Source organism: Meles meles, chromosome 3, assembly GCF_922984935.1.
Source record: "Meles meles chromosome 3, mMelMel3.1 paternal haplotype, whole genome shotgun sequence".
In the NCBI taxonomy this organism is placed as follows: domain Eukaryota; kingdom Metazoa; phylum Chordata; class Mammalia; order Carnivora; family Mustelidae; genus Meles; species Meles meles.
In genome coordinates, this window is record NC_060068.1 from 124,270,965 (window position 1) to 124,294,730 (window position 23,766).

The 23,766-nt window shown below is 40.6% G+C and overlaps 1 protein-coding gene across 1 annotated transcript in view; it reads right to left on the reverse strand.

The window, feature by feature from the left end:
• The window catches only part of DOCK2 (dedicator of cytokinesis 2), a 407,119-nt gene that overhangs the window by 367,640 nt on the left and 15,713 nt on the right, over positions 1 to 23,766 (reverse strand). Inside the window, exons 2-6 of the mRNA XM_046000057.1 lie at positions 17,659 to 17,742; positions 7,047 to 7,087; positions 5,901 to 5,956; positions 5,310 to 5,406; positions 2,287 to 2,435 (exon numbers count right to left, since the gene is read on the reverse strand). Coding sequence (XP_045856013.1) covers positions 2,287 to 2,435; positions 5,310 to 5,406; positions 5,901 to 5,956; positions 7,047 to 7,087; positions 17,659 to 17,742 — 427 coding nt within the window. The remainder of the gene's footprint in view (positions 1 to 2,286; positions 2,436 to 5,309; positions 5,407 to 5,900; positions 5,957 to 7,046; positions 7,088 to 17,658; positions 17,743 to 23,766) is intronic.

The following is a 23,766-nucleotide window of genomic DNA, read 5'->3' on the forward strand; positions in this document are numbered from 1 at the left end:
GAAATAACCTGATTCTGGTCAATCCTCCAGTATTAAATTCCCTGACTCTCAGTGTGAGGCGTGCCCCTCATACAGCTCCTGACACTCCGCTCTGAGGTCTGGCCTTCTGGCTCCCAGGAAGCCATCCACCCTGTGTTAGAGCTCTGAGCTCCAAACATACCAAGCCAGTGATAAATGAAGGTGACCAAATCTCCTTCCCTTGCAGGGAAGTCATCAAGTAAAGGAGGCAAGATGTAAGGGGCCCCTTAGTTCAGGGCCTCCATTTCCAACAATGCCTTTTCCCCTTTGGGGAAGTGACTAAAACTGAAAGCATAGGGCTGGCCCAGACAATGCTGCACAGGCACAGCCGACTTGGGCAGGACTCTCTCCTCCTCTTTTTCCCATCAGCGTCATTCACGTACTCATCCAGCTACCATTCACTGACCACCTCCCATAGGCAGACCTTATTCCCGACACAGAAAGATGGATTATATGGCCACTGTCTTACAGAGTTCCCATCACAGCAGGGGAGACAGGCCAGTAATGAGGTGATTACTGCAGGGGGGACAAGGGACCTGCAAGGGCACCAACACAGCAGGGGTAAGTAGAGGAAAATCAGAGAGGACTTCCTATGAGCAGTGATCATTTCTTCCACCCTCGGCCTTTCTTCTTAGGATCCCTGTGAAGAAATCACATCTGAAGGTCACAGATGCCATTACTGAAAAGCAACAAAACTCCCTTGATACTCACACTCCCAGCTGTGACTGTACTCAGCTAAAAATATCAGCGTACCAGTGGCGGCAGCAGCTGGGTGGCAAACCCTTCCTGTACCTTTGGGATCACGTGCAGTATAAGCAGATTTGGACATGCTTGCCAGCTGCCAGACGGGGAACAAGCGGAGGGACTGTGCTCCTGACATGGGAAGCAACTGTAAGCTGGACACGTTGACTTTCCTAGTGCCTATGGATCTTCTTCCTGGTACATATGACATAGGCAAGAAAGCCTGGTTGCTAGGAAATTTCCTTCTTGTCCCACTAAGTGGGCTCTTTCTACTTTCCCCTTGGGCCTTATGGCCCAGGATTCTGATGCACTTCACAGTCTTCTAAACCTGCCATACTCTCATGCACTCCTACCTTCCTTTCCCTCCTTAACCCCACTTAATACTTCATCTTTCACTTAAAATTCCCCTCAGGGTTACCACCTTCAGGAAGCCTTCCCTGACTTCCTTCTCCAAGTTAAATTGAGAGTACTCTTGTTTCATAAGCCATCAAACTTAACACAATACATATCATCAGTTTGCTTATAGATCACTCCTAACCAGAATGTGGTTCCTTAGCAGACAGGAACTTCTATTTCTACAGCTTCAACAGCCAGCAAGGTATCAGACCAATCATAAGTGTTTGGTACATGTTTGTTGTTGGGATGAATGAGCAGATGAGTAGGATTTAGAGGTCATCCAAATAAGCAGGAGGTAGGGGTGGCCTTTACAGTTCTCAAATGCATCCAGGTAGCATAGTGGCAGTCCTATGGACTCTGGAGTCAGATTGATTTAGTCTAAATTCTGGTTCTGCCATTATTAGCTATGTGATTCTGGACAAATTTCTTGACCTCTATAAGGGCCTCAGTTTCTTCATCTGGAAACAAGTGTGGACAATAAAACTGCCTGCCCCATAAAGCTATTATAAGAATTAAAAAAGAAACATGTAACATCAAGCTTGGTACATAATAAGCTCAGATTAAGTGTTACTTGTAATATTATTATCACTACTATTATTATCAGTGGGTTTTCCTGTCTCAAAAAATTTTCTCATGTTCTCTTCAAAGCATTCAAACCCCAAACACTTTCTGCTTCTTCCCTTTTGAGGAAACACTTCTGTAACCATGCACATGAGTTTAGTTGATGGCACGTGGCTTGGGTAATTTAGGCTGGGGGAAGGGACATTAAGTCTCACACTGCGATATAAGGGAGAGTTTTGTTAAGTGCAGGAATAAAATGACAACTAAGCCAAAAGTGAACCAGCATGACAGTGCACCTCAGCCCCTCGGAAGTAGGTTAAATGAGTGTCCTAAATCTCTCAGCCAGTAATAACCACTGCATAAGCAAGCCCTTCCTCCATTTGCATGTCCCTAGGTCCCACAGGGGTGATGAGAAAGGAACACAAGCCCCGCGTTGGTAACAGTCTTCTCTCAAATAGAAAGTGGCAAATGCACATCTAAAAATGAAACCAAGTTTCTCTGGAGGGAGACAGGGAGGAAAGGAGGCAGGTAGGAGAAGAGAGCATCTTTTCTGAGGAAAGAAAGTCTTACTTGTTGCCATAGTCGATTTTGGATGTGACTTTTTGCTTCAGTTCCTTCAGCTCATCTTTGGGCAGAGTTCCCGAGAGGAGCTGGGACCGCCATTCCATCAGGTCATACATCATGGACTGCACCTGCATGAACCGCTCCTTTTTGCTGGCCTACAAGACAGGAAACAAGGCACAGTCACCTGGGCAGAGGGTGTGTAGGCATCTGTGTGGCAAACTGTGCCAAAGTCAGTCGAGCATGTTCAGGGGCCGTGGTGAGAGTATCTCTCCTGGCCCCTACACAACTGCCAAGGGATTGGGCGGTAGTCTCCATTGTTCACATAATTCTTCCTGCTGGGCCACAGAGACTTCCAGAAATGAAAGTAATAATCCCAATCACGTCTTGGTTAAAGCAAGGGTTACCTCTGACTCTCATCAGAAAAGATACTTGTTGAGCAGAAATGCCATGAAAGCTGCTATAATGCAGGTCCCAGAGCTCAAGCCCTTTAGGGCTGGGAACCAGGGCCATTTTTCTGGTGATAAAGGCCTATTTCTAGGGCAGTGTTCCCCCATGTGTGACATGTACAACCTATGGGACAGAATGGCTTTTGGTGATACAAAGACCCAACATTAAATAACATAGACCCATATGGTGATTCTCCTTCCATCCTTCTGTAGAAAGGAAGGAGAAAGGTGCAGTTTCGTGGTGATACATCTTTAACTCCTCTCTCACATTTCTCAATTCCGTTTTTTAACAGGGAGAGAGAAGTCTCGAGTGCAGAGCTTTTGACAGGTACTATAGCAAGCATTTAATAACATTGTCTTGTTTTCATTGTATTTATTTGAATAATGTTTTTCTAATCATGCCAAGCACTTTTGTCTATCCATTTGGGAAAGCATGTGGAATAATAATGAACAACAACAATAATAATATAGTATTTTTAAACATATATAATATTAAATAAATATATAATAATAATAATAATATGTATTTGTTCTCTGTCCCTCATTCTTGGCACAGAGCTCCTAAAGCCCTTGGAACTTCCTAAGTGGTAAGAGACTCTTTTCTTATTCATAACGAGCCCCTTTGGACCATACCTGAGTTTATGACTCTTGGCAGCCCCCTCCACAGCTTCTGGATGGGGAACAGGATGCCAGAGGAACCTACCATGTGGTTAGAAAGTTGGAACTTTCAGCCCCACCCACTTCACCCTTCCCCTTCAAGGAGCTCAATCACCAATGACCAAAGATTTCATCACTCATGCCTATGTAATGAAAGTTTGATAAAAACTCTCAACCAGTAAGATTCAAGGAGCTTCCCAGATGATGAACATATCTCCGTGCAGGAAAAGTGGCATGCTGAGAGAAGGCATGAAAGCTCTGTGCTCACCCACCCTAGTTCCCTTACCTGTGTATCTCTTCCATTTGGCTGTTCCTGCATTGCAGTCTTTTTTAAAAACACTTTTTAAAAAAAAAAAAAAAGATTTTATCTCTTTATTTGAGAGAGAGAGAGCATGAGCAGGAGGGGAGGGACAGGGAGAAGGAGAAGCAGACTCCCCGCTAAGCAGAGAGCCCCTGTGGTGACCTGAGCCAAAGGCAGACATTTAACTGACTGAGCCACTCAGGCACCCCTGCATTGTAGCCTTTATAGTAAAACAGTAACCATAAGTAGAGCTCTTTGTAGAGCTCTGTGAGTTGTTCTAAAGAATTAGGAGACCTGAGGTGGAGGTGGAGGGGAATGATGAACCCCTGATTTTGTACTATGTTTAGACAGAAGTTGGGTAGCCTGGGGACCCAAGACTGGCAACTGGCATATGAAGTGAGGGCAATCTGGTAGTTTTGAGTTCTTAAACCTATAGAATCCTAAACAGACTCTGGGGAGTCAGTGGTAGAATTGAATTGAGTTACAGAGTATCTCAGTGTTGGAGGATTGGAAATTGTTGGAATGACATGGCATGCTATAAATTACTTCAGTTTACTAAAAAGGGAGCCAACTGATATATGAAGTGAATGTTATTCATCTGGTATGCAGACATGGCAAGAATCATCAAGGTGATATTGGAATACCACAGGTTTAAGGTTCTCTTTACAAGGGTAAAAAGCACAATGGACTTGATATTCAAAGATTTCTTAAGGGAAAACACCAAGCTTCCATGGTGTAGGTGTATGCAGTGTTTAAAAAGGGGGAGTGGCAATGAATAATAAAACCACAAAGATTTCTTAAGGGAAAACACCAAGCTTCCATGGTGTAGGTGTATGCAGTGTTTAAAAAGGGGGAGTGGCAATGAATAATAAAACCACTTGAGCTTCAAGTGAACTTTCCCCTAAACTTTCCTACAACTTTTGAGAAACTTATAGAGTAGGATGTGCCAGTTCCCATATATTATGTAGTATCCACATAGGAATTGACATTTATGACCATAAAAGTTAAGTCTACAAATACCATGTGTACACCAGCAGGTGTGCGCGGTGCTCTAACAGAGATGCAGTACGCTTTGGTTGATATTTTCACTCTCAGCTTAATGATTTTCTTAGCTAACTGCTTTCATTAGGAGCTTTAGAAGCATCAAAGGAGGATTTAAAATTAGATTTGCTTCCATACAGGGAAAACACATACAAAATGTGCTCTTTGTTTTTCCAGGGCCAAACTTCTTCATGGATCTAAGGACAATAGCATTAGTTAATTAATATATGAGAACGGTATTTCTCTAGGTATTGTCAGCAGACTACCAAATCAAAATCCCCAGGGTTTATTATAATGTGGAGTTTCATGACAGGAAGTTTTATTTTTTAACAAAAATTTTTGAACTTGTTTTAAAACCGAAGGATCACATCAGACCCCTGTGTGTTATGGCTGGCTCACAAGCTCGAGGTGTGGCTTTGAGAAAGTTACCTAACCTCTCTGGACCTCCATGTATTCATAATATTTGTTCTACTATGTCGCAAGAGCTACCTTGGCCTGCCCTGCTCACAGCCAAATTCCAAATCTGAACCAAAGCAAAGACGGCAGGAAGCTTCCATCCCAGGGAGCAGGGTGCGGGGCCTCACCACGTAGAGCTGTTTCCAGATGCTGCCCCATTCCCAAAGGGTTGTTGTCACTTCTTGTGCCAGAGGAATTTCTGCAGGAATGATGTTCTCGATATTCCTATTTAAGGTGGGAGACAAAATTGTGTGAAATTGATACCCAGGTGCTAACAAGATAAAATGCTGGCAAATTTGCATTAAGTTGCAGCTGCTGAGAGGGGCCTTGCTGGCAGGAGACTAAACCGCCTCCAATAGCCACACCAATTACATTATGCAAATGCAAGGAACTTCCTTTTTAATGTCCTCCTTCACTGGGGTGGGCCCTTCGAGCTCATTACTCAGGATTAATCGACTTTAATATAGTTCAAAGGCAGCTGCGGGTGAAAAGTTTGATTCTTCAGACTTCCTAATACCCCCTCAGAATCAGATCTGAACAGATTATCAATGTGGATTAGATCTCCTATTGCATGAGGAAAAGGAGACAAGCAAATACATGTGGGCATGGAGAAGGGGGATGAGCTGATTCACATCTTCCAAGTCAGGCTTTCAAAGCAGACAAGACAGAGACATCTGTGAGCTGTGGGAGGGTCAAGCCTGGTGAAGAATGACAAATACCTTCTTTTCTCCACTGTCACTTCCTTGATGTGGATAAAGGATTTCGGGAAAATGCCCTGTTGGGAATAAAATAAGATAAAATAAAATAAAATGACATATCCTTACAGCAATAACTGACCCCAGACCTTCATGGTTTTTCCCAAAAACCATTGACTGGTAAAACTCTCAAATATTACAGGAATAATTCATTCTCTTATTTCTACTTCTCACCAGTTCTCCACCGGTTGGCTGTCCCAGATCCCATAATAGCCCTAGATTCTCAAGGATGCTCCAGGCCCATTGTGGACACCCATCCTACCAAATGACAAGACAGGAGCACATAAAAGACTCACTCTAGGTGAGACAAAGTGCTCTGTCTCTCCCCTGTTCTGCCCAATTCCAGGAAAGCAGTCACCCTTCATAGTCACAAACAGCTAGAACATCAGGTCTTAAAGCAACAGCATCTTTGGTTGCATATGGGCTACTTTGATAGAAGACCTATTTTCCCAGTGTTTATTTTATTGTTCTTTGGAGACCAGAGTAGGATCATGCCTCCCAATCATCATGTCAGGGAGGAAGGAACAAGCGTCTTATTCCCTTGCCCCCAAAGCTTGGCTCCGTTAATAAGAGAAGCTTATCAATTACTCGAAACTTCCTTCATAAATGAACCAGGGTGTACATTGGAGGCATCTGTTTCTGCACTAGACATGATGAGCCGTAAGACCATAAAACAGGTGGCTGCTCTCATGGAGAAAATGGTGTAATATGGAGTTGGAACAGGTGAACTCCCTGAGGACAGAGGCTGGACTTCACTCTGTGAAGTGAGGAACTGTTAAGTGCTCCCAAACAACTCTAGAGAAAGGCAGCAGAAGAAAAATTTCAAATAAAACATGCACATTTCCATGGGGACTCAAAGAAGGGAGAAATCATATATAATTGGCATATCAGGAAAAGTTGGAGGGAAAAGAGAGCTCCGGAGGTCAGCCTTAAGGGGAAGGGAGTTGAGGCACAAGTGCCAACATGTAGAGGTGGGAAAGCACAGGACTCAAGGAAGAAGAAATGAGACAAATGTGCTGGGGAGCTATAGTGGATATAATTGCCCAAAGGGATTGCAGTCTCATGTAAAGACATCCAACATTGTTTCAAATAGAAACAGATTGGCCTTACCTGTAACATTTTGTGCTTTAGGAGATATCCCCTATACCAATCTGCAAAGAGAAAATAAACAAACAGGTCTCTTATCTGTTCCTACAAGTTTATTGCTGGGTTTTTTTGTTGTTGTTGTTCTGTTTGTTTTTAACTACCAAAGAAACTACTGCGAAGTGCTTTAGACCTTAGGTACAGATATAAGTCTGGAAGCCCTCAGGCTTCAACAATCTGTTGGATTCATTGTCAACATCTCCAAAAAGCATTTAAAAGGACAGGGATTTCACATAACAATGCAAATTTCCTCCTTCTGAAAATATGGGAGGCCCAGGGATGGTGGCCAGTGCTTCTCCACGGCCACAGTCGGCTGACGGTGAAGACCATCTGGTCCCATTAGATGGGAGGTGCCTCCAACTCACCAGCCTCTATCCAGTCCTTCACTTATTTCCATTACTTGACTGGGTCCTATACTCATGTGCATGTTTCAACCTCTGCCTTAGAGACATAGAAAGGCTTAGAGAGTTCGTGAAACATCCTAAAATAATACCCATAGTTCTAACAGCAGCAAATGGGGTCTAATATGTGATTTGCAAAAGTTAGTCATTACAAAACAGACAAATTTAGGGATGGGTAAAAGGATAGGAATTTTAAAATATTCTTCCCTTTGCAAGAACATCAAAAATGATTCAATTAACAGAAGTCCAAATTATACAGAGTCTTTGAACAAAATGAGCCTCATGTAGCAAGTATTGATGACTATAATGAGTCCACTGGCCTTTGGAATGATTCAAGCACAGCCAAGTAGCGGCATTTGTCATCTTTGTAAATAAAAAGCGTCTGTTGGGAGCCTCATTAGCAAACCCTCATTACTGGGCTGACAGATTGTTGTTGAAATATGTTCTCAACAGACATACATGCAAGCCCCCAAACAAACAAGTTAAAATGAGAAGTCACCCTTCATAATCATGAGCCAGCTTGAAGGCTAGGTCCTAAAGAAAATTCTAAAGCAACACAGTTACAGTGGCTCCTATTTTGAGAAACAGAAAGAGAAGTAGGAGAGAAGAGGAAAAGGAAGGAGAGAAAAGGCAAAACAACAACAATAAAACAACAACAACAAAAAAAAAACAAGAAAACAAAAAACAAAGAAAGGAATGGAGGTCAGAGAGAAAGAATCTCAGATTTGGAATAAAGTACTGTTCCAGGCATCATCATATATGAAGTCTTTTAATCCTTGCATAAACCAGGAAGCAGGAACTGTAATTATCCCATTTTGTAAGAGTGGCCTACCTGAGGCAGAGAGAACTTAAGTAACCTACCCAGGGTTACACAGCTAGTAAGTGACAGCCTCAGGATTTGAATGTAAGCAGCCATCATACTGTGTTTCCTGTCTGATGGAGGAAGAAGCATGGTGGTTGCCTAGTATTTCCTTCCCCCAATATCTGAATCCCCATGAACTTACTAAGCTACTTTCCAGCTGAATACTTCCAGTGCTGGAAACTTCAAGAAGCATTGCATTCTGTTTACACTCCTCTAATAATTTGTTCATAACTGCTGGTAATAATTAACCATTAACAATAGCACTTTTCCTTTCTGAGTGCTTGCTGCATGTTAAGAATTTTAGTAAAGTTTTTATTTTGTTTCTTTCAAATTATAAATTAATTTTCACAGCAATCCTCTAAAGTAGATATTATTATTGCCTCAGTTCTGTGAATGAAAATAGGCACAGAATGATCAAGCAACTTGCTTGTGGTCACACAGCTAGTGGGTGATATAACTAAGATTTAAATCCAACCATAACCCCACAGAGATGACACTCCACAACACTGCAGTATAACAACTCCTTTGTTTGCAGTTCAACCCCATGCCACCAACTAGATATAAAAACATCTTTGGAATATTGCTAGCTACCATTTATTGATACCTAATGTATGCAAAGCTGTATGCTAAGTGTTATACATTCATTTCCTCATTTAGTCCTCATATCAATACTGTGAGCTAAGTATTATCATTCACAATTCATAGATGAAGAAGTTGAGATTCAAGTCAGTTGACGTAGTAGGCCAAATCACACAGCCAGGATTCAAGGGCAAATCGGAATAGCTTCAAAGCCAGCCCTCAATGCTGTTCTACCACATTAGCCCTTGTGTGATGAGCACATATACAGAAAAATTTCTCTTGGAGTACAAATACAGACAAGGGTCTCTTAGTTGCTTGACGGCTAAGGCCATCAGAATCTACCGGAGAAAAGAAAAACAATCAAGGGGCCAACAGTAGCTACCCAAAGCTCATGCTCAATTCCACATCTCCATGACAAGAGCCTCGTCAGGGTCCCTTGACTCCCTGGTCCAGGGTCATTGCCTGCTTAGACCCTTGAGTCTCAGTTACTTATGCACACCTTGTAGCTTTTCTGATTATCAGAACTTCAGCTCGCTCCTCAGCAAGGAAGGAATCCATTGACTATTACTCCAGCATACTGGTTTCAAGATTCAAGTTCAACCACCACTGATAGTTCACCTATTATGTACATGGTACTGGGCTAAGTACTTCAGAATAATCCCCTGCGATCCTTCATGAGAAGAGCTCATTACCACCTTCACTTGCAAGGTGATTATAATAGCCTCAACTGCATCAGGGCTGTCTTTAGGACTTTTTCTGACATCTCCACCTCTGCTAGGTCATTGACGTCCATGACTCCCCGTTATCAGCTCCTTAATCTTTTCGCCTGTCACCTATATCTGGCTATACTCCAAGACCTGACCAGGCAGATAACAAAAGCTGGCATCCAGAGTAAAATCCATGACAATGAACACCATGATCAAAAGCAGGCTGTGTAACATAGCACTTGCCATATCTCAGGACTTGTCCCCAGGCTAAACACCCTTTCCAGTTAAATAATAGCAACCCCATCCAGAGATAAGCACTTCTGTTGTTTTTTTTTTTAATATTTTATTTATTTATTTGACAGAGAGAGAGGTCACAGGTAGGCAGAGAAGCAGACAGAGAGAGAGGGAGAAACAGGCTCCCCACCGAGCAGAGAGCCCGATGCGGGGCTCGATCCCAGGACCCTGAGATCATGACCTGAGCCGAAGGCAGAGGCTTAAACCACTGAGCCACCCAGGCGCCCCAGCACTTCTGTTTTTAATAGAAAGCTCACAAAATGTATCTTGGGGGAAGATGAGAAAAGGACAATGTTCACCATTCTTCTGGACAATTGTGAAGTACTAATTTCTCAAATCTTCCTCCCTTCCCACATCTCAAATACCAAAATGAAATGTACCTAAATTCTCTAGTCAGCAGTTGTGGAGGGTAAGGAGAAAGTTGAAGAGAGATTAAAAATATCCCAGGACATTAGGGGAAAAAAATCCATGGTCTATAGGCAGCGTAATTTTTTGTCATGTCACTAAAGCCTCGGTGTTTACATTTATAAAATGAGGGAAATAACATTTAACCCACAGGGTGTTGCAGAAACTGTTTTTTAAACATGATTATGAAGTAAAGGCATAAAGCTTTGGACAGAAAGAAAACATACCAATTTAGGATAAGTGTTACCTACACTATGGACAAAAAGACAAGACTAGAACAGAAGAGGGATAAAACGAGGTTTTCAACTGCATTTAAAATTTTTACTTCTTAAAAAAAGTGTTATTATTTGTTTATTGACTGGTCATTGCCTGAATGTATTTTACTTTCCTGCATAATTGAAGTATCTAATGATATCAAGATCAAACAGAAGCTAGTGGTTAAGAGTATGATCTCTGGAATCAAATCCTTGATTTGAGTAGAGATCTACAACTTACTATCTGTGTAATCTTAGACAAGTCATTTTACTTCTCTGAACCTCAGTTTTCTTATCTGTAAGGTGGGAATAATAACGGTGTTTGTCTCATGAGGCTGAAGTTAGATAAGGAATTCAGAATTTTCCCAGTACCTGGCATATGATAAGTGTTCAAAGTTCAGTAAATATCATTCTTTCTTTTAAAAATCAATAATCAGGAGTTCCTGGGTGGCTCAGTCATTAAGGTTCTGCCTTCGGTTCAGATCATGATCCCAGGGTCCTGGGATTGACCCCACATTGGGCTTCCTACTCTGTGGGAGGCCTTCTCCCTCTCCCACTCCCCCAACTTTCTCTGCTTGTTGTTGATGATGATGATGATGATGATTGATTTTTTTTTAAGATTTTATGTATTTATTTGACAGAGAGATCACAAGTAGGCAGAGCGGCAGGCAGAGAGAGAGGGAGAAGCAGGCTCCTGCTGATCAGAGAGCCTGATGTGGGGCTTGATCCCAGCACTTTGAGATCATGACCCGAGCCAAAGGCAGAGGCTTAGCCCACTGAGCCACCCAGGTGCCCCAGTTGGGCATATTTTCTATCCTATTTCCAGAACCCACAGATTTTGAATACCATTGCTTTTTTCAGTGATTTTTTTCAGTCATTTCAACACATTTCCATAACAACAAAGTAAATGAAACATGCTTCAAATTTAACAAACGGAGCTTATTGGTGATTTGGCCTCATCCTCATTCAGAAGAGAAGAAAACTTCACTTTCACATGACCTATCTCTAAAGCAGAACAAAACAAGGGCCATCTCCCTGCAAAGTAGCACTTTAATAAGACACCCTGTCAAGTGCCCATAATGATACCCTTTTACCCTGAAAGCAAAGAACTAAGATCACTCTCCATAGAGTTGTTGCCTGAGAATATACTGCATGGCTCTGGGTATACCTTACTCAGCAAGCGGTAGATCCAAAACTCTCCTTGCAGAGTTCTTTGCAGCTGAACAAAGAACAAGGTAATGCATTTAAAACTTGGAAGGATCTCCAGATATTTTTAAGTGAGAAAAGCAAGTCTCAGAATGGTATGTACAGTGTGGACCCATTTCTAGGAAACAACAAAAGCTATGCCTTACCTTAAAAAGCAAAAGCTTCTAATGTCAGCCTCCTCCCTCACACCTTCCCTTTGTTTCATTTTACTAGTAAACACCATTCAAAAGCTCCTTGAGAACCTTGGGAACCCATTCACTTCCTATTAATAGTAGGCCCCCATGACCCAGACAAGTGTATATATCAGCAGGTGGAATGGAAATTTCCCTGTCATTCTAGAAAGGAAGGAAATAATTGAAAGTGGAGCAGACATTCCCTCTGAAGAGCTTATAAAGCAGAGTCTAAACAAGCAGGGCTACCCAAAAAGACCATTCCCTACCACAGTCTATGCACTTAGAAGAGAAAGAGAGTCAGGGAGAGACAAAGAGACAGAGGGGTCTTTGGAGGTGGTAGTTGCTGCCTTAGGAACACTTGGTGTAGCTTCCCCACCCCCAAGCCAAATCCAAGCATGGGGGTGCAGTCCAGGAGATTTACTCCTAGGGACACCTGGCCTCTCATTCCCCAGCTACACAACTATTCATGCAGGGCACTGGCTGATATTCAGGCTTATTTGATCAGGAAAGACAGAGAATTGGAAAGAAAGCACCCTGAACTCCTATCCACCCCCAACCTTGTTTAAACTAGAGAAGGAATGGAGGCATTAAACTGGTTATAGGAATAAAGTCTTCTTTTGAAATGTAATTAAATATCAGGAAAGATGTCAACCAAGTGGGACTGAAGGAAGTGACTGAAGAAAAATCACACGACTTTTTTATGTTTATCCGCCCATAAGGAATTCTAACTGCCCAAGAAACATATGTATTTTCCACATCTAAAATCAGAACATAGGATGTTTATGCAGACTCTGGGGTAAAAGAGGCAGCCTGAGAGATGTACTACGGACCAAAAAATAAGCATTAGAATATCTAAGGCTTAGTAACAACAGGTATCCTACTGAACAATTTGAGTTTTCAACACAATAAAATATTATCTTTATAATAAAAAGTTAACCAAAATGAGCTCCAGTGACAGGAAATACATTCATGTCTAAGGTTCTAGGTCAGGTTTTTGTCTTCCTCATTCATCCAGCTGAGTAAATTTAGTATAGGCAAGGAAGGGCTAGCCTCACCCATTCCAGGCAATTAAAGAGCAAGCTTTCAGGTTCTCTGGGCCATTCTGTAAAGATATATACCTGCCAATATCCATGTAACTTTAAATAATGGGGGGAGGGATGGAATTAGCCAACACAGAGCACTGAAGAGTTAGGCATGGTGCTAGATAGTTTCTCTACTTTCTCACACTATCCTCATAACAAGCCCAAGAACAGGCAACATTAACACATTTCACAGGTGAGAAAACTGAAGGCCACCTACCCAGCTAGTGGATATAGGACCAGAGAACAAATTTCTGATTCAAAAGTTCATGGTCTTTCCACTCCTTTTTTAGTTTGTTAGTTTGGGGGAGGATTTAAAAACTCTTGGTGGGGGCACCTGGGTGGCTCAGTGGGTTAGAGCCTCTGCCTTCGGCTCAGATCATGATCCCAGGTTCCTGGGATCGAGCCCCGCATCAGGCTCTCTGCTCCGCGGGGAGCCTGCTTCCTCCTCTCTCTCTGCCTGCCTCTCTGCCTAGTTGTGATTTCTCTCTGGCAAATAAATAAAATATAAAAATAAATAAATAAATAAATAAAAACTATTGGTGGTGCCTGGGTGGCTCAGTCAGTTAAGCATCTGCCTTTGTCTCAGGTCATTAAATAATTCTTCTTAGGGGAGCCATCATGCACTGCTGCGGGGAACACAGACTGGTATAGCCACACTTGAGAAGGGTATGGAGGTTCCTCAAAAAGTTAAAAATAGAGCTACCCTACGATTCAGCAATTACACTACTAGGTATTTACCCAAGAATACAAAAATACTAATTCAATGGGATGCAAGCACCCTGATGTTTACAGCAGCATTGCCTACAATAGCCAAATTATGGAAACAGTGCAAGTGTCCAGCAACAAATGAATGGACAAAGAAGATCTGCCATAAAAAGAATGAAATCATGCCATTTGCAAAGATATGAATGGAACTAGAGAGCATAATGTTAAGTGAAATAAGTCAGTGACAGAAAGACAAATACCATATGATTTCACTCATGTGTGGAATTTATGAAACAAAACAAATGAGCAAAAGGAAAAAAGAAAGAAACAGATACAAACCAAGAAACAGACTCTGAACTATGGAGAAAAATTGATAGTTACGGGAGAGGAGGTGGATGAAGGGATGGGTAAAATAGGTGATGGGGATTAAGGAATGTACTTTTTGCAAAGAGCATGGGGTTTTTTACGGAAATGTTGAATCACTATATTGTATACCTAAAACTAATATTGTGTGTATGTTAACTGTAATTTAAATAAAAACTTCAAAATAAGATAAATACATGTTTCTTCTTTACAAAGATTTCCTAAAAACTCCTTTAAAATAAAAATAACTATGAAAAGCATTAAAAAATTGAAGTGATTATGATTTTTTAATTATAGTATCTTATTTCTAATTGATATTGACCAACTCTTTGTTATAATTGTATCATGAAGTTAATCTATTCCTTCCTACTCCTCACTTCTCGATTTTACATGTTCTTTTAAAATATTATCCACTTTCCTGACAATGACATTTTTTTGGTAGTCATAAACATTGTGACTTTTAAAATTTTATTTTACTTTATTTCTTTTCAGTGTTCCAAAATTCATTGTTTATGTGACTTTTAGTATCAGTCTTTATAAATTGATTCATTTAGACTCAATGCTCACCACTATTTTCTTTCATCACAGCTTTTTAATTCCTGTATTTTTAAATTTTGATTCACGTCTCAATTGGCTGGATTTCATTTTTCAAGTACGTTTCTGCAAAAGGGTTTCATGGGCACACCCAAGTTCTTTTTATTACACCATCCTGACTCATTTTTTACCAACACTGTGGTTTTCACTTTTTTATATTTGATGGTAGCAGGTTTTCAATCAGGATCATAGGCAGAACTCCTCTTCTGCAAAACAGACAATACCCAGCCTGGTCTCAGAGCCGGTAGCCATCCAAGGCCCTCAGGGAAAACTTAGGGTCCATAGCCGAAGGCAGTTGGTTAAGCAACTGCCTTCGGCTCAGGTCATGATCCCGGAGTCCCGGGATCGAGTCCCACATCGGGCTTCCTGCTCCACGGGAAGTCTGCTTCTCCCTCTAACCTTCTCCCCGCTTATGCTCTCTCACTCTCTCAAATAAATAAATAAAATCTTTAAAAAAAAAAAAAAAAAAAAAAAAAAAACTCCATATACATATAGGTGTAGGCATGATAACTCCTGCTGTTTTGCATACAAATGCTTCAGATAAATAGACTCATGTTAACAGACTTCTGAACATTGAATATGTATTTTCAAAGTATTCATGAATTGGTGCTCACTCACTAAATTAGTACACCCAGCTCTTTCTAGAAAGGCATTGTGGCCACTTATTACAAGGATACATTAAAATAAAACTAATAAAATAGAATCAAAAATAGAAAACCAGAACCAAAGAAGTTAGTAACAAGGACATTAACCCCAAAGACAAATGAAAGTGGCTCAAGTCAACAAGTGTGGCCTGAAGGTCAGACCTTTCTGAAGGTCAGACACCATGCCAGGTGAAAGTAACAGAAGGTTCTGACTAGGCAACCTGTGTGGTCAGTTTACTGCCTGGAAGCTCTTTCTCCAGGAAAATCTCATGAAAAGAAGAGGAATATATTTGTCTGAATCTCAAAATGTGGAACACAACAAATCGTCACCGACAGTAGGCACAAGCTTGGTAGGCACAGGGTGGAAGAAAGAGCCCGGGCTTGCATGCATAAGGAAGGATACAGAGCTATGCTCCCTGTGTGACCCTTAGGGAGTCATTTCTCTTCCCTGAGTCTTGATTCCTCCCTTGCACACATGAGGCCTCATGTTTCTAAGGATTAGCGTTCGGTAGCACAAAAGAGACACTAAGGAGAGCGGTCGTGCTGAAATTTTCACTCCTTGCCCTTGTTAGATACTTACAGTTTGCTTATTTTCCACTGGGTATAACAGGATTTATAAAAGATGGGTTGCACTGAGGCAAGGGGCCTGGGTGTTTGGAATCATATTCCTTCCTTCCTGCCCCAGCCTCATTCACTCTGTGTGTAAAAGGCTTACATAGGGCCAGACTGGGATTTTTAGAGGCCTGGACATTAAAAAGTGCATTGTTTTACCTCATGTACAACCCAGAATAACAATAATACTAAAGGATAAGATAAATGTAAGGGAGGTGAACAATGTTCTCCTTTCTACCATGATGACTCCTTGAAAGCTGTTTTGAGATAACAGATATCAAATACATTCCTCCTCACAAAAGCTCTAGTGCTTGTTTGTTTTTTGGTTTGCATGCATGTGTGTGTGTGTGTCTGCTTGTAGACATGTGTTTGTATATGTGTATATATGTGAACATGCTTGTGTGTGTTTGTGTTTGCATGTGTGTGCGCATCTGCTTGTGTATGTGTGTATATATGTATGTATGTGTGAGCATGTCTGTGTGTGTGTGTGCATGTATGTGTGTGCCAATCTCCAGAATTGCCTTGGAAGTTACACATAGTTGGTCTGACACTGGGGATAAAACCTGTCCTGTGGGTTGCCTTGAGGAGTGACCAGACTAGCATGCTATAAGGAAGTTAGCATAGTGCCCCAGTATGTAGTAAGAATCCAAACACGGCGAGTTCTGTAGGCAACTTCCCTTCCTCTGGCTGGCTATTTCCCCTGGAGGGGGCCTCCTTCATAGCAGCAGGCCTGCTTCCTGTCCACCCCTCTCTCCTGTCTCAGCACAAGAACTCTCTAATCTGAGAGATTAGCTGAGAGGGAGGGGGGGACCTGGGGGCTCATCCCACTCACTTCTTTCACTTCTTTCTTGCTTCTTGCCCTGCCCAGCTACAGGAACGATATATGCTCTCCACACAGCAGGGTAGAGGTAGGCGCAGAGAGGGGGAGAATGGTGCTGCTCTGCCAGTGAGAACTGGAAGAGCCTGCCTGATTGTGGCCAAAACACTGGCAAATTCACTTGGCTCGTACACCCAAGCCATGCTCCCAATATCAATTTTATCAGTGACATAGGTGATATACAGGGAATTTATAATTCCCTGATTTATGGGTCCAAGGCCATTAGCTTTTGTGCAAAATTTAAAAAGCTCCCCTATCACCACCATCACCATTGAACACAGTCCAATAGACATTTGGCTTCAAAAGAAGATGGCACTTCTGTGGGAAGAAAGAGATGCCCCTTTGCCCAAGACTAGGATCCCAGCTTGATAGAGGGTATGAGCACTGCTCCCAGGACCAGGTGTGGTGCCACACCACACAGCTGTACATAGCAAACCTTTTGGAATCAAAGATATAATTTACTGAACTCTTCAAAATCCTAATCCCAATAGCACGGATTCCCTTTATAATATTATTAGTATTTATACTAAGAAAGAAGGTGGATGTCACAGGCCGAATAGCCCTATGGCTGTGGTAAATGGATAGCACAACAAACATCAAACCTCTCAAGTAAGACCTCTGCTACTAAGCATAAATTCCTAAAATAACAAAACATTATTTTCAGTAAATTTTAATTGCTAATATTATCAAAATGCATAACAGACTACACAAAGTTCCATGTTCCAAGAGAGGGCTGGAGGTGCTAGGTATGCACTGCAGATGTCCCAAAACCATCAGCCAGGGGGCCTGGCATCCATAGGTCACTTGAGCCAGTGACTCACCTCCACAGGTCTCCTGTATTCGTACCACGTCACCAATCTGCAGGGAGAGCTGGGGGGCTCCATTCCCCTGGAAGTTGTATATTGCTGTGAAACAGAAGAGAGGGGCAGCATGGTGAGACCTCTGAATACTAAAATCACTGACTTTACCTCATACCCATGCAGCCTACATAGGTTAATAAGACTAATACTGAAACCCACTGCCTACCACAGGAGTCAATGCAGGCCTAGCTTGGCTGCTAAAGGCCCCCACTCATTAACCGAACCTGACTCCTCCCAGCACAGGTCCTGCACTCCAGTTTACATGACAAGGAGGCTATTGATATCATCAACCATAGGTTGACCTCTCCCAGTACACCAGGCATGTGCTCTGCACATCTTCTCCTTCCATTCTAAGAGCAACCCTATGAGGTATAAACTGTGATCCCATTTTACAGATGGAAAACAGAGGTGCTAAAAAGTTAAACAATTTGGTCAAATTCTTCAGGTCAGAAAGTGACTGGAAAATCAGTATCTAACTTCTATATTCTCAACCACTATGATGAGCTACTTGCTGCTCCACAGTTACTCCCTCCTTGTGACAACACCCTAACATTCAAGGGTGTGCCTTGTCTTCCTATTTCTATTATCAGTCCCAGGGGAACAGTGGTTGGCTATAAATATTCAGAGTTTCCCTGTGCTGTCAGAAGCTCTGCTAACCCTTGAGAACATAAGATCATGCCATATCATTGCAATGCACAGGCCCTGTTCAGCATCACTTGCTCAGTGGGGACCAGGTCACATTGTTCATCCAGATTAAGGATGCGGCCTACTTTCCAAAGGTTAAATGGAACCATCAGCATGGGAGGTTTTCAAGAACAGAATAGGGCACAATGCATGTGGTTTTATTTAAGGAAAGACTCTCAAGAGTTTTACTTGAGAAAAGACTCTTAATGAGGAGGACAGTATGATCCTAGAACGTTGTCATCACTCATTCATGCAGCAGACATTCAGTAAATGGGTATGATGTGTCAGGCATATGCTAAGCACTGATACTGCTCTTTTGGTGAACACAGAAATAAATATAAGTTTATAAAATATGAGACGTGAAAGAGGGAACAATATGGCCTAATAAAGTGTTATAAGACACACCAACTTTTGTTGGGGTACTTAGGGAAGGACTCGCTGAGCTGATACATGAAATATTTGAGGTCAGCTATGGAAACAACAAGGGAGGAGCATTTCAAAAAGAGGGAACAGTAGGTGCAAAGACCCTCAGAAAGGAAGACACTTGAGATATGCAGAGACCATCAAAAGAAACTGCTGTGGATGGAGTATGATAACAGAGAAGAAGATGACACAAGATGAGGCTGAAGGACCAGGTCATATACAGCCTTGTGATGGATTTGGGATTTATTCCAAGAGAATAGGACTCTGGAGGGATGTTATTTATTTATTTGGGCATAGCTTTATTGAGATATAATCTGCCCATTTAAAGTGTATAATTTAATGATTTATTCACAGAGTTGTGAAAACATCACCATGATTAATTTTAAAGCAATCTCATCACCTCAGAAATCTCCCCCAACCCCAAGTAGCCACTAATCTACTTTCTCCTCTTGGTCCTCCAAAGCATAAGTAATAAATATGCTTATTCTGGGCATTTCATACAAATAGAATCGTATCATATATGGTCTTTACCTAGCACAATGTTTTCAAAATTCATCCATGTGGTAGGTATATGAACTCAATTCACCCCCTCTCCCATTGGTCCTCAGTTGCTTCATATGTCAGCAAAACAAAATGCATTCAAAATTTTTTCTTTGGGTGACTTCAGCAGAAATGGCAGAGTAAGGAACTCCAAGTACCTGTGTTTCTAAAGAAGCAAAGAAAAATCTGAAAAAAGCTCCCAGAATCAACTTTATCAGAACTCTGGAAGATAGCCAACAGTTTATAGGAATCAAGCAAATGTTTACTCAAGAAAAAGGCAATTGAAACCTGGTAAAGCTTTGTGGCATTTTAACGTATTCTTGTCCCACTCTCTACTCCCCATCTCAGTGTCAGTTTTGAAAATGCTATTCCAAGTCCTTTGTGTGGGTTTCTAGAGCCAGAGGGAGGAGAGACTACCTTATTCCAGGAAACTGTAATTGTTTGTTTTGATCTGTCTGTGGGCTCCCTAAAGGACTAGAGCTATGAGCTTGCCCTTTCTTATTATTTATTACTTATGCTTTGGAGGACCAAGAGGAGAAGAAATGAATTGAGTCAATGGTGAGACTACCAGGGAGACTCAGGATTCCTCTCATTTAGTTCAATCCTCCTTCTGCCCTCTTTGGTCACATGATTCATCAGCAGAAAGCCTCTATTTGTTTTGGAGACCACTGGGATTAGAGACCCAGAGCAACAGCATTTTTCTGGGCCTTTCCACATGTACTCTGCCTCCTTCCATCCAGTCTCCACATACAGCGAAAGCAATAGTCAGTGCAACGAGATTATATCACTCCTCTGTTTAACTAACATCTTTCAACCTTCCATCTGCTGCTATACATATAAACAAAAGATGGTCTATCCATACAATGGAGTATTCTTTAGTCAAAAAAGAGAACAAAGTACTAACAATTGCTACAGCATGGATAAGTCTTGAATGTATAACACCCCCATATACAAGGGATCTAGAATGCTATGCACAGATCTGGACACATGCTAAGAATGGATGGGTCACCAACTGTGGAAAGAACCAAGATGCTCTTCCACAGATGAATGGATAAAGAAAATGTGGTCCATATATACTATAGCATATTATGCCTCCATCAGAAAGGATGAATACCTAACTTTTGTATCAACATGGATGGGACTGGAAGAGATTATGCTTAGTGAAATAAGTCAAGCAGAGAGAGTCAATTATCATATGGTTTCACTTATTTGTGGAGCATAAGGAATAACATGGAGGACATGGGGAGATGGAGAGGAGAAGGGCCTTGGGGGAAATTGTAGGGGGAGATGAACCATGAGAGACTGTGGACTCTGAAAAACAATCTGAGGGTTTTGGAGGGGCGGGGGGTAAGAAGGTTGGGTGAGCCTGGTGGTGGGTATTATAGAGGGCACGAATTGCATGAAGCACTGGGTGTGGTGCATAAACAATGAATTCTGGAACACTGAAAAGGAATTTAAAAAAAAAAGAAATCCTACATGTAGGTTTAAATATTTATATAATTTGCACTTTATTGAGAATATAATATGTTTGTATTTTAATGCTAGAATATATGCAGAGATAAAATTAAGAATAAACTTCCTTCAATTAAATATTTTAGTTTTTAATTAGTTTTTTAAAAAAAAGAAAAAGAAGAAAAGAAAGAATGAATGGGAGAAGGTCCTAAACTCTCAACTCTGATTGGCCTTCAAGCTCCATGCTGGCAGGAAATGCCAGCTAAGGCAGAGTTGCAAGTTATCTGGCTACATGTTAAAGTTATGACCCTACCCACACATAGAGTCCAGCTACAAACACCAGATTTTTTTTTTCGTTAAATTCCAGGCATTTGGAGGTTTAAGTGACCAGTCTTCACAAAAATGCTTTAGAAAAGTCACTAAACAGACAAACTACTACAGCCTATTTTAAGCAGCTACAGCCAGCCCTGGCAAGGAGCAGAATCTGACATCTGAGTTAGAACATTATAATATTCAAGATAACTAGTTTTCAACACAAAAATCATGAGGCTTGTAAAAAAAAAAAAAACAAAAACAACAAAAAAAAAAAAACAAGAAAGGATGGCCCATTTATAAGAGAACAAAAAGAAAATAATAGAGATTCCACACAGAAGAATAGACATTGGATTTATGAGAAAAAGACTTTAAATCAATTGTCTTAAATATGCTGAACTAGCTAAAGGAAACTATGGGCAAAGAACTAAGCAAAACCAAAATATTAATGTCTTATAAGACAGAGAATATCATTAAATAGATAGAAATGACAAACTAATAAAACAGAAATTCTGAAGTTAAAAAGTTACAATAACAAATGTGAAAAATTCATTAGAGAAACTCAATAACAGACTTGAACAGACAGAAGAAAGAATCAATAACCTTAAAAGTAGGTCAGTTGAGATCAGCCAGCCTACAAAACAAAAAGAAAAAAGAATAAAAAAAAAAAAAAATGAACAGGACCTAAGTGACCTGTAGGATTATCAAGTATACCAGCTTCACATAAGGGAAGTTCCATAATTAGAAGAAAGAGAGGTAAAGGTACAGAAAGAGTATTTGAAAAAGTAATGTCCAGAAAATTCCATTTGATGGAAGACATGAATTTACAAGCCCAAAAAGCTCAGCGAGATCTGAACAAAATAAACACAAAGATATCCACACTGAGACATAACTACCTAACTGTCAAAAACCAAAGACAAAGAGAGAATCTTAAAAACAGCAAGAGAGAAGCAACTCATCATGTACAAAGACTCCTCAATAAAATTAATAAATTATTTCTCTTCAGAAACTACAGAGGCAACAAATTAAGAATTTTAGAGGGGAGCAGAGTGGGGGGATGAGTTAGCCCAGTGATGGGTATTAAGAAGGGCATGTATTGCATGGAGCACTGGGTGTTATACACAAACAATGAATCATGAAACGCTACATCAAAAACTAATGATGTAATACATGCCCTCTTTAATACCCACCACTGGGCTATTAAGGAGGACATGTATTGCATGGAGCACTGGGTGTGGTGCATAAACAATGAATTTTGGATCACTGAAAAAAAATGAAATTAAAAAAAATGCTCCAAGAATAGACTTAAAGAAAAAGAAAAACTAATGATGTACTCTATGGTGAATAACATAACACACACACAAAAGAAATCACAGAGGCTAGAAGGCAGTGGATGACATATTTAAAGTGCTAAAAGGAAAAAAATAAAAACAAAAAACTTCAACCTAGCATTCTATTTCTCACAAAATATCTTTCTAAAATGAAGAAGAAGTTAAGAGATAAACAGAAACAGAGGTCCATTGCTAACAGACAATTGGAAAGACAAATGCATAAAACAATAAGTATAAATCAAAATAATGGGTACATCATGTATAAAAATGTAATGTGTGACAATAACAACAAAAGAGGAGAAATAGATTTGTACAGAAGCAGAGATTTTGCATACTAGTGAAGCTAAGTTAGTATTAACTCAAAATATATTGTTATTATTGTAAGATGTTAATTGTGAGCCCCAGATTAATCCCTAAGAAAATAACCAAAAAAAATTTTTTTTGAGAGAAAAGGAATCAAATCAGCAAACAAGGAAAAAAAGCAATTAAACATAAAAAAGGCAGTAATGAAGAATTGAAGAACAGAAAAACATTAAGATATACAGAAAACAAATAGCAAAATGTTAGCAGTAAATCCTTCTTTATGAGTATTTACATTAAATGTAAATGAATTAAACCCTCCTGACAAAAGGCAGAGATTGACAGAAAGGATTATAAAACACCATTACCACCACCAACAAAAACCCACCATGATCCAAATATATGTTATCTACAAGAAACTGACTTTAGATCCAAAGACACAAGTTCAAAGTGAAAGGAAAAAATGTTCCATGCACAGGGTAAAAAAAGAACACTATAGTGTACTAATATTAGACAAAACAGACTTTAAGTCAAAAGTTGTACAAGAGACAAAAAAGAACATTATATATTGGCAAAAGGGTCAGCACATAGCAATTATGAACATATGTTCCTAATAACACAGCACCAAAATGTAAGAAGCAAACATTGACACAATTAAAAGGAGAACTAGGCACTTCTACAATAATAATCAGAGACTTCAATATCCCACTATCAATAATGGATAGAATAAGAAGGAATAAAATCAGTAAGAAAATAGAGGTCCCAGGAGCACCTGGGTGTCTCAGTTGGTTAAGTGGCTGCCTTTGGCTCAGGTCATGATCCCAGGGTCCTGGGATCGAGCCCCGCATTGGGCTCTCTGCTCTGAAGGGAGCCTGCTTCCCTCTCTCCTTCTGCCTGCCACTCTGTCTACTTGCACTCTCTCTCTCTGTGTCAAATAAAGAAATAAATAATCTTTAAAAAAAAAAAACCACACTAAAAATAACCAGACCTAACAGACATATACAAAATACTTCATCCTATAGCAGCA